The sequence below is a fragment of the Austrofundulus limnaeus genome, unplaced genomic scaffold, assembly GCF_001266775.1.
Source record: "Austrofundulus limnaeus strain Quisiro unplaced genomic scaffold, Austrofundulus_limnaeus-1.0 Scaffold27, whole genome shotgun sequence".
NCBI classification, from domain to species: Eukaryota; Metazoa; Chordata; class Actinopteri; order Cyprinodontiformes; family Rivulidae; genus Austrofundulus; species Austrofundulus limnaeus.
Window position 1 is genome coordinate 1,281,761 of NW_013952429.1, and position 11,858 is coordinate 1,293,618.

At 39.3% G+C, this 11,858-nt stretch overlaps 1 protein-coding gene across 2 annotated transcripts in view; it reads right to left on the reverse strand.

Annotated features, from left to right (window-relative positions):
- Window positions 1–1,991: 1,991 nt before the first annotated feature.
- Window positions 1,992–11,858, reverse strand: part of septin3 (septin 3) — a 10,243-nt gene continuing 376 nt past the window's right edge. Inside the window, exons 1-10 of one of the 2 annotated variants that reach the window (XM_014004898.1) lie at window positions 10,813–10,984; window positions 9,651–10,028; window positions 9,444–9,572; window positions 7,806–7,887; window positions 7,546–7,683; window positions 5,623–5,740; window positions 4,822–4,917; window positions 4,605–4,701; window positions 4,465–4,516; window positions 1,992–4,003 (exon numbers count right to left, since the gene is read on the reverse strand). In XM_014004898.1, the coding sequence (XP_013860352.1) occupies window positions 3,874–4,003; window positions 4,465–4,516; window positions 4,605–4,701; window positions 4,822–4,917; window positions 5,623–5,740; window positions 7,546–7,683; window positions 7,806–7,887; window positions 9,444–9,572; window positions 9,651–10,026 (1,218 nt within the window). In that variant the 5' untranslated portion in view covers window positions 10,027–10,028; window positions 10,813–10,984 and the 3' untranslated portion in view covers window positions 1,992–3,873. Of the gene's footprint in view, window positions 4,004–4,464; window positions 4,517–4,604; window positions 4,702–4,821; window positions 4,918–5,622; window positions 5,741–7,545; window positions 7,684–7,805; window positions 7,888–9,443; window positions 9,573–9,650; window positions 10,029–10,812; window positions 10,985–11,858 lie in introns of those variants that run through there. The other variant, XM_014004899.1, reaches the window with a different exon arrangement.

Consider the following 11,858-nt stretch of genomic DNA (forward strand, 5'->3'; position numbering starts at 1 on the left):
GAACACTTCAACAGCATGAAGCTTCCACCACCATGCTTCACTGGTAGAATAGGATCTGACGGTGATAAGTGGTCCTTGGTTTGTTCTGGACAGATTTAAAACAGCTTCTGGAAGTGAAACTTGTGTCATCTTGAGATGATCAAGATGCATCTTAAAGCATCTTTTCTCATGTTAATGAGATATTATCTAAAGAAAAGTCTTTTCTTCAAAGAAATGAGACAATTATGGTGCTACATCCAGTTTCATCGCTTAGTATGACTGATCTATAGCAGTATTGGTTGTTCTTTGTTTAACTGAAACACACCTTTTGTTTAGTTAGGATTGTTAGTTAGCACAAGAAAGGGAGATTTTCTAAGTCAAAAATAAATATATTAAATTGTTATCTTAAGAAAAACTATACTGAATGCATGTCCTGATGCATCTCAGTAATCCAGGTAGAAAAAATCAAAAAGAAAAAAATACGTAGGCCCTCTGGATGGGTTCTTTAGTGAAACGTGATAGAGAGGAACGTTTCAGAGAGGAGTAAAGGAAGCCATTTTTGTGAAGGAAAAACCGTCCATCATTAAGCAGAGGTGGAGGCCTTCGTGTCCAGTTGTCTTCCTCCTACAATGCTGTCATAGCAAGTATGACTCCGCCCCCTGTGAGCAAAAGGTGTGAATCAGGGACCCAATGATACCAACACAAAGAGGGAGAGACAAAAACAAGGGGACGTTGAACCCCGCTTGCACTCACTACATACAAATAAAACACCAAATAACCACAGCCGAAGCATCCAAACTAGAGGTGGGCGGATCGATAATAATATCGATAATATCGAACGCTGGTATTGATAATGAACAATACTCGTGTAAAAAGATCGATACTCAAGCATTATTCTTTCCCGCACACACTGACTGCTGCACACAGATTTTTCAAAGTGCTGCACTGTGTCACACACAGCACGGAGCGGCGCACCCTCCCCACTCTCGTCTTTTGTTGTTGCATCGTCACGTGGTTCAGCAGTTCTCACAGAGCCCTCTACCTCAGGAGATTTCGTTTTAAGTTGTGTTGAGTGATATTTTTTAGTCTGTTTATTTACATAAAACAGAATTGTATTGAAAGGAAGAAAATTCCTTATTTTTTGTTTTTCCCAAGAACAATTTTATTTAATAAAAGAAACAAAGAAAGAACTAGGAAAGATGTCTAGTGGTGAGGGAAGAATTTTTTATTTTATTTTTGTACAAAAGATTTATTTTCCTAATGTTAAAGGAAACTGCTATATCGTTGGCAAGCAAAAATGTTGATTGTTATAATAAAGTATTTTGATGTCACGTACAATGTTTGGTGAAATTCTATCCTAGATCTTTTGGATATTTTCAAATTATGAAGCTTAAAAGGTATCCATATCAGCGATACTGGCCCAATATTTACTTGGTATTGGATCGATACCAGAATTTCCAGTATCGCCCACCTCTAATCCAAACCAATAAGTCAGGTGATGGGGACATGACCCTCTATGAACAATAGAGGTAATCAAGCCTATTGTTAGGCGATGACCCTCTTTTGCATGTGACTAACCTGTTTGTCCATGTGGAGGCAGTGCTTATAAGGCTGAGTTTCACCTGAAACTCATCAGACTGAAGAAGTCTCTTGGAGGAGAGACGAAACGTTTCACTAAAGAAGAACCCATCCAGAGGACCTACTTATTTTTTTCTTTTTGATATACTGAATGCAATTAGCTTTTATTGCCATTATTGCTATAAGCTTTTAAATGTAATAAAGCTCACTGTAATGAGGACATCATAAGCTCAATATAAAGTTTACTAATCCCAATATTTATGTCACTTCCAAAACTTTTGACCATAACTTTAATATTCTTTTTAATGAGCCTTTCTGCCTGCAGCAGGACAATGTTTAAAATTTACCCAAATAATTACAAAATCCACTACAGTACAAAATGCAGCTTTAAATGCTGTTATTACTGAATCATGAAATGACAATGGAAATCTAAACACATGGACAAGTGCATTTTTTATTAAATAAAGAATAAATTACAATAATAAGACACTAATGTATAAATAAATCCATATCACCGGAAATTATGCATCACAGCAACTTTTAAATGAAAGTAGTCATTAAATAAAGGTGTACGGTGACGTTTTGCTGAGCGACGGAGCCCCATGGTGGGCTTTACCCATAATGTACACACCACACACATTCAGAGATATTAGATGATTTCAGTGATCAGTCTGGAAGCAAACAGGCAGTGTGAATACAAGCATGCTCACACAAGCACGACAGACAGAAAATGCTTTTGTTTCACATTTCCGCTTCCTTTAATTGGACTAAAACTACACCCATCATCAACGTTTTCTGGCACACGTCACGTCAGCATCATGTTTACCTTAGCGGTTTATTATTGAGTTATTAAAAGAATRTATTACTTCTTAGCTTTGACATATTTGTTCTCCGCTATACAGGACATATAGAAAGGTTGAGTTCCTGAAGGAAACCTGGTAAACATGTTGACAGCTCCAGTGCATATCATGAGGGTAATGGATTTAAAGTTTTACTTTGTAAACTTGACATGAAGAGATATGTTTGCAAACTCTGTAAATCCTCTCAGGCAATTAGAATGGATTTGACAGATGAAAGAGGAATGCAGAAATGGCTTTAACAGTGCAGAATGCTGCCACCAAGTGGTGAGAAGCAGGAATTCATTTCTTATAATGGCACAACACTTTTAAGTCATTTCTATTTGCAAATACTTGAAAACGCGTCTGTAAATATGTCCAGATTGAAGTTCTCTCACTCCAGCTGTGTCAGAATGATAAACAACATGATAACTTATAACAAAAAAAAAAAAACATTTTTTTCTTTGATTAGCTGTTGATGTGATTGAAATAAAAGTTCAGTGAATCATTGTATTTAAAGGGAGAAGGTTCAGTAATGATCTGGAAACCTTTCATCTCTTTACAATCTGCCTGAGTGTGTTTTGTGCACGGTCCAGGTGCAGTAAGGTGGACTGAATGCTCCATCCTGYTGCATTCATCCCACCTTCAAATTAGGAGAATCAGTAAGTTTTCCTTTTAACATTCTCCTTACTCCAAATTATCACAAGTTGTGTTTTTATATGAGCTAACTAAAGTGTACACTAGTCTTGTTTTAGTGTTTTCTTTCTTCAGAGTCAGGCCTGTTATTCTTTTATTGTTTTGACTTATTTCCCAGCAGGAAGTTTGAAATGATAGTTTTCTATCTGTTGATAAATGCATCATTATTGAAAGCAGAAATAATAAAACTAAACAGTTATCGTTGTTTAAAAAAGAGCTCAAATACTGTACCTAAGCAAAAATTTTAATGTTAATTTCTAACAGGTCTAAAAACCCACATTAAAATTTGGAGTTAATGGTGACAAAACTACTTGTTTTTATTGTTTTATCCACGGAGCCGGCCTTTACGCCGCTCACCTGCAGGGCAGCGTTGTAACTGAAGCTGTTGGGAACTGTACTCTCTCTCTCTTCAAACGTTGGGATCATTTTGTAAACATCCATCCTCAAAAAACACACATCCCCTGGAGGAGAGGGAAAATGTCTCACTGAGTCCTCGGTCAGAAGCTATCTACGAGGGCTTTGGTTCTATAATCATGCTGTATTTTGGCCAAAGATGATGAGGTTTTTATGAAGACCTCAGAATGTCTCCTTTTAATATAAGCGGAGGAAGATGATAAGTTTGAAGGGGTCTGACATCTAGGGGACGGCGGTGGACTGAACATTAAAGGACAACGAGTTTTACAGGAGACTTTTCACGATTTCAGATGATTTTGTAGACGGTTCCTATGTGAGCTTCGTTGCACCGTTTTGACTCTTCCTGGAAAAAGATCCTCTCGCTGACTGACTACAGGTTGCTCTCCTGGGTGTCGTTGGAAGAGATGGGGTGCAGACCTCCGTTCTCGTTCAGTCTCTTGGCTCGGTACGTTTCGTAATGGATATTATGAGTGACCTCCTTCAAATCCTGGAGGTGAGACCTGCAAAGAAAAAAAACCCCAGAAGGACGGGGTTCAGAATAACACTGATTTATTTATTTTAAAAAATATTATTCCTTCATTTTAGGAAGCTAAGATAAGACGGATGTGCTGGACAAAATGACTGACTCAAGTCTTTAGTAAGGATGTTTTTTACTCTTAGAACTTGTTAAAAATTTGTTATTACTTACAAAAGGCCGGTCTGTTTAAAATCTGTATAAAAACTCGACTTCTCTAATGTTCAGTCTTGCAAAAAGAAAATCACCTTGCTACAAGAGCTTCAAAATGAACCCAAGCTTCGAAACACTCAAAATCCCTCAATGTGCTGACTTCCTGTTCTCTGTCCTGACATGCTGAGAAGGTTTTAGAATGAAACTATTTTGTTTCCAGATCCCATTTGATCTAATTGATCCTTTATTCTTGTTCATTGTTTTAATATTTGATTATTTAAAAAAAAATCCTACCTGATCAGGAAATCTCTCAGTTGAGCGAACTCACAGTGGTTTGGATTTTCAACTGGAACAAACACAAAATAAACAAATAAATCTCCCCAAAAATCACTGTCATCTCCGTGCTAAAGGTGCTGAACCTCCCCAACACTCACCCTCTATGATTCCCCAGGGTGTCTTCCTCCCCAGAACCCGCTTGCTGTTCACCTGATGCTCTTTATCGCTCCCCACTACAGCGAAGGGCATCACTTCCTGCCGACACATTTGAACTCAGTTTAAGACGATCAAACGAAGCTGTTAAAAGTTCACGAGGTGTTTAAAACCGGATAGGGAAACAATCATTCAACACGTGACTTAAGGAGAGAACGTTACTCTGATCTTGTCGTTGTCGCTCTTGTCCTCCATGTCGTCATCAAACTCTTTCTGCGGGTAAAACTCAATCCCGTTTGTTTCCAGCTCCTTTTTAACCTGCCCAAAAGAAAAAAAAAACAAAACTCACACACCAAAATGTAACCCGCAAAACAGGCAGCAAATTAAAGGTTTCACTTTCTTTTTTGCCTCTCGTTTTAGTAAAATGAATTGATATTGTTCATTTGAACTCTTCAGACTGAAGAAGTCTCTTGGACGAGAGACGAAACGTTTCACTAAAAAAAAAGAACCCATCCAGAGGACTTATTTATTTTATATTTTTGATTTTTTCGTCCTGGATTACTGAGATGCATCAGGACATGAACACTGAAGCATTTTAATGTTAGCATTCCGGTTTTACGAATAAAATAATCAATTTTGGTTAAATAYGTGTAATATTTACCTGTGAAACATAACCCTTTTAGCCCTTGTAAACATGTAACAATTTCTGTAGTTTATAGCAAAGTATTTCTATCATTTGTACGTTTATAAATTATCTGTTTGCACTGCGCTACGTTCTGCTCATTGATTTCAATGGTTAGTGTTAGCATTAGCTCAATGCATAAAACCCCCCTTTGCAAAGCACGCCCAGGTCACGTGACGCCCAATCCAATGTATCAATGATTCATAGCCATTAGCTTGTCAGTTCATAAACTCTGAGGTTGTTCAAAGAGCTCTGTACAACAGGTAAGATAATAAATGTTCATAAGTTTCCCACATAAGTGCAACTGAAAACATCTGATCTGTCCCTCTGATGAAACTCACCCGCTGCTTGAACTCTAGTCTCTCCTCCATGGTCATTGTGTCGGCTTTTGCAATGACAGGTATGATGTTGACCGAGTGACTCAGGCGCCTCATAAACTCAGTGTCCAGCTGACGAAGACTGGAACGGAAAGAGAATCAAAGTGCTCAGATGAAACAATTCTCCAAGACAGCTTATCTCCAAAAAAAAAAAAATAAAATAAATTCAGAGAGGCAACTGGGACATTTGTAATGTGTCTCACATCTCATTACCTTTGTCCCATTCATGCTATTACAGAAGATTTACAGAGCGAGTGTTCTTGAAAATGAGCCCTATCTTTGGACAAAGGCTGAGTTCCACTTCTTATTTGACAGCTCAAAAAGAAAAGAAAAAAACCTCTGGTCGCTCTAAATTACTCGAGCTAAGATGGATGAGACATGCTGGCACGGATATACAGRAGACTGTATCCATTTATCCACTAAAGAGCAATTTCACAGTTGTCAGCAGCAGCTAATTGTGAGAAGGAGGAGGAGGAGTTGTCTGCAATCTGAAGGAGCACACTTGATTTATGGCTTTTTTTAAATGTGAAAAGTTTGGGGATAAAGACGTGAGCAGCCCTGCTATCTGTCTGCATGAGTGCTTTTTACTGCAGATGACTGAAAAACTTCATTTCAATTAAAGGACTTGCATTAATTTAATTTATTAGTWAGCCATGGTGGCCATTTTCAATAGAATTACCTCCAAACGTTAACCAGTAGTAGATGTGCATTTACAGACCACTTTCTGAGAAGTTAATTTAATCCATCTAAGATATTRTATGGTAAACTGAAATTACTGAAATCATATGATTTGGTTGATTAGAACTTTCTGTTAGTTATGTATAAGGCTCACCAAAACACATTACTCAGGAAAATTTTATAAAAAGAGAGAGCTGTTATAACCTTAAAGGCACAGTGTGTAGGATTTGTTGTTTTCAGCGACATCTAGTGGTTGAATCATCCTCCCTGGTCCTCCCCCCACCCCCACCCCCGCTTCCAAACTCAAAGGAGTTKCTACGGTGTCTCTCAGGTGTCAAAAACCTTTGATAATTCCAACYGCGATGTCTACCAGCAGCTTCAGGGCTAGTGATGTTTCAAGTGGTAAGATTATGAGCTTTAATAAGTAAAATTATCCCAGCTACAATGACAGACAACAAATATTACATTTATAGTATTACAACTAAAACCGTTTTTGACGCCGCCACCGCAGTTTGTCCTTCATGAGCCTTCGTAGACAAGATGGCGGCTGCCTGTAGTGGCGACCCGCGACCATGGAGATATAAACAGCTTTTTATAAGGTAAAAATAATAAAACAAGGTCTTTGTCTGCAATGATTAGACATGTTTTTTATGATTGTCATTAGTGATTATCTCAATATCGGCTAAAAGAATTGACAAAATCCTACACACTGTGCCTTTAAGGGGACAGAGTTGTTCATGAAACCTAAATTTAGAACATGTTTGAAAGAACGATTCACCTCAATCCAAGGAGTCAGATTGTGGAATAATCTGGAAGAGAGTGATAAAGGCTAGATTATTTAAAAAAATATGAAACAGTATAATTTGTATCCATGTAATTTGTTGTTCTAGAAAGATTTGATGTTTTTGTTTTGTTTTGTKAACTGAATATTATTGTTTGAATTTATACTTGAGGAAAAAGGGGTTTTCTTCTCTCTGCCGCCTTTCTTTTAATTTTATTTGTACTTTTTTATTGTACATAGAATTACTTTAGTTTTTTTTTAAAGAAATGAATAAAGTTTGAAATAAAATAAATAATTAAAATAAAATCATCCAGTGGTTCATGAGATATTTTGCGAACACAAAACACGGCCATTTTATCACCTGCCTTTCACCTTTCAGCAGCAGGTGACAAAGATGGTTTGTCTGATTAGTCCAAAGCTTTACTGACCAGTGTCCAGTTGGAGGGATAAAATAGAGGCAGCAGTGGACTCTGGTGTCAGGGATCCGCTTCTTTCTGGTGATGTTCACCTCCTCCTTCAGGAACTTCTCAAACTGCTCGTTGATGTATTTAGATATGGGCTCCCAGCTGTCGAGAAAACAAAGCAGGATTTACATTTTTTGAAATAAAAACTCCCCTTTACACACCGAGAAACCTAGTTTATGATACTGTAAGATAAGACAGTCTTTAGGCAGATTTAAGGATCCCACCAGTTGTCGTTATTGATTTGGTCTCCAAAGCCCGGAGTGTCAACAACTGTCAGCTTCATCTTCACACCGCCCTCCTCAATCACTGCAAGAAGAAGAAAAGCACCAGTTCTGTAAACATCACTCAGCTGATTTCTCTTTGATGAACGGTTGAAGAACAAGAACTGAGCTAGGATTTAGCGTGGTAGTAGCTGAGCTGAGAGCATCCCCTCTGAGGGATAACATCACATGCCACAGAGGGCTGGAATGTCACACATAACACGAATTAAATGTTCTACACATCTACTGTAGATCTACCCATCACACAAGCCTATTTCATAAGACAGGTCAGCGAGATCGCCGTACAGATCGGTCCATCTTTAAGCTCCCTCGGTTCATTTATAAATCCCAGGAGAAGTCAGGTCTCGCTCACATTTACACGTTCAGAAATGAGCCCAGAAGCACGGAAACAAAAGAGGCGTGGAGCAGACCTGAGCTCAGCTGAAGTGGACCGCAACGCATTCATTGTGTGATGGACGTCTGTCTGGTACCAAACAAAACAAAATGAATTAACTTACTTTAGCAATGCTTTGGTTCAATATGTTTTAAACCAGGGGTGTCAAACTCATTTTCACCGAGGGCCACATGAGTGTTATGGTGGCCCTCGAAGGGCCAGTTGTAGTTAACTTTGACTAAACAGAATTTTAACACGTCCTCTTTTAAACACTGATAAGAACTAAGTGTACGACTGACTAAATCTGAAAAAAGTTATATTAAAAGTAAAACTAATAGAGTTTTACTCACTGATGAGTTTCTAGTGAGTAGCTGCCATCTTGAATTCTGAACTCTCCCTCTTTCTGACAGGGAATTCCCATGATCAAAATGCTTTATGGCACATTTAGTTTATGGTCAATGCTGACTTTAAAGCAACTCATTTAGAGACATTAATACTGTGCTATCCAAGTAAAMTGCTCCAGCTCAGGGGTAGGACAATTATTATTATCTTTCACCTTTTAAATTTATTTATTTTGTTGCATTTAATCATAAATTTAAAGTTTACCATAGATATGAGAAACACTTTTCATATTGAGTAAAAAAAAAAGGTTTTGTTGTTTTTTTTTTCTGGGAGGGTAACCCTTGAGTTTGACACGTGTTAAACTAACTAAACAGTTTCTGGTCTGTGTCGTCTTTAATACTCCCTCATTAATAAGTCTGTTGATGAATCCTGCGGTCACTCACTGACATCTGTCTTGTATCAAAAAAAAAAAAAAGAATTAACTCATTTTGGTGATCCTGTTCAATATATTTTAAACTAACTACAAAGGTGATTCACATCATATTCCCTCAGTAATAATGTTTGTTGAGTAATCCTGTGGTTGCTCACTGATGTCATCAGCTCATTATCATTTTCTGAGCAGGTTGCTTTTTAACAAGTCGGTTCTGATACGGGGCATCAGAGCTCGCTTCACTCTCCTTTCTGCCTTTGTGTTTTCTGAATGATCCACGGAGGACAGGACATTCGTCAGTCCCAGACTGAGCTGTCTTATGAATGAGACACACACTCATAGACATATGTGAAAACGTGTGTCTTCACCTTTTGTCAATGGGCAATAATAAAAGTCTTGTCCTGTAGAAAATAAAGAGCTCTTTCTCTTTACGTACCATGAGACACTGTCTTGATCTCAACAGTTTTGGGGATCTTCTCATCTCGAGCCCATCCTGCGCTCTTCCTGCTCACCTGGGACTTAAATAAAGTGTTCACCAGAGTTGACTTTCCAAGGCCGCTGTGACCTGAGAGGAGTTCAAGACATTCTCAAACTAAGAAACAGAGTCATGTACGAAATAAGAACACTGACCGGTACGACTCACCAACTACCATGATGTTGAAGTCAAAGCCGGTCTTCATGGTCTTCTTCCTCATCTGTTCGATTATCGTGTCGATCCCAATGTACCCCAGCAGAGCGGACCCTCCAGTTGAGCTGTGCGAGCCCCCGTGGCCGTGACCCACGCTGTGTGCTGCCGGGTGACCCCCGGCGTGCCCACCTCCGTGGCCCACGCCGTGGCTCAGCGCGTGGCTCCCGATGGGAACTGGAATGGCGCTCGGAGGGGGAGCGGAAACGCCGCCTCCTCCGATACCCAGGCCCTGGGGTGGGAAGGGGCTGGAAGGGGAGGGAGCCCCCACATTTGGGGGCTTGGCCGGGACGGCTGGTTTGGGTCTGACCTCTGGTGGAACTACGTCTGACATGTCTACAGAGGAGGAGAAGGGTGGGAATAAATCACAGAGTGAAGGAAGTGGGTCAGTGGAGCAGCTGAGTCTTCTTGTCACTTTACTCGTCCTACAAAGAGACGAGCTTCTTCACCAAATGATCAGCGTCAAAGCTGTAAGCTCTGATTTATAGTAACTTGGAGGCTCAGATGTTTAATTTACAAATCAGATTCAGGTTGCATCCTTCACACATATTCTTAGACCTCATTCTTCACAGAAAAAGTTAGGCGAGCATATACAAAATAAGACTGTCAAGCATTTCTAGAATTTACCAATTCATTCAATAACAAGTCTGTTGTTTTTGAGATGCATGCAGTGTATCTTGGAACTTCAGAGGTAACCAATAGAGGTAAACTATAAAATGAGCCTTTGGTGCATAAAGCAGATGGTTGGAGTAACCATCCATCTTTGGCTCAGCCTCCTGCCTGAGAGGAGCTGCTGCTGTGCTCGGATCACACAGGTCACTGAGGCAGTGGCTGTCACTTTGAGTTTTACTCCTCTCTGCGGTCATAATAAAGCTCTGCTACCCCTCCTCCTCCTCATCCTCCTCTCCTTTCTGCCCTCTTGCTCTTTGCTGCTGAGAAATTCACAGCTGATTTACACCGACTGCTATAAAAACATGGCTGAGCTGTTTTAAAGAGCAGCTGAGGACGTTATATTCCAGTAAGGCGAGCTTAGTCGACTCTATTGTCTCTGGGGGGGAGAACCATGAGAGGCTCTCTGAAGCTAGCCGCTAACATCAGCTAAAGCGAGCGTCACACCTACCGATTCTCCCGTTCGGTCGGTCAAACAGGCTTTCCTCCGCGGTTTACTCTCCGAGTCCGATGACTAAACTAAACGCTCGACACCGAGTCCGTGATGAGAGGTGGGGTCATGTGCCGAGCCTGTAGCAGCCTCCTCTCCTTCCTCCGGGCCGAGAACACCCTTTTTGTCTGTTTCCAAGGCGACGGGAGGAGAGGGAGAGAGGGGGGATGCAGTGCGCATGCGCAGTGGGACCCTCGCTGGCTTTGAGGGACATTTTTTCCTCAGCAGAGTGTCTCTTGTCAGTGATACACTATTTATAGTTTTGGATTGTGGCATAATTAGCTGAGAGGAAGTCCAGTAAAATCTGGAGCTAAAGTGTGACACTTAACACAAACTGAAATATTGCATTTCACTCACAAAATGATGAACTTTTTGTTCAATAAAATACAAACCTGTCAACAGAAGACTAACAGTTTAAACAAGGTAGTTTGTTTTAAAAAAGATTAATAAATATTAGCTTTGAAGGCTCAAATGTAATCTATATTTAGTCCTTTACACATAAGCTTTGAAACAAGATTTGCTTTTCTGCAGAATTCTCACAAGTTAGTTTTAGAGGTAAATGCTAATACATAAATTTGAACATTTGCTATTAAAATACGAGTAAAAGTCTAATAAAATATTAGTTTGTGAGGAAAATATTCAGCTTTCATGACGATGCAGCTTGAAAAATAAAGCTCACTACTTTTATGAAAGGAGTATAACAAATTTTAAGGTTCATTTTGCTCGCTGAGTGTAAATGAGGGAAATAACCTCTTGAAAGTGCAATGCAGTTGATGCGCAAAAACAAAAACATTTCAGAGGACCCTGAATTTAAAGTTTTACTTGAGAAAACAACACGAAGCAACACATTGATCAGTCACATTATATCATTAATGTTAATTCATTAACATACTGTATAACTGTATAACTGTATAAATTTTAGTAAAGCTTGGTCAAATTTAAACTTTCCTAACTTCTTAATATTATTACCTCTTTGACTCCTTGAAAGCCTTTAATATATATATATG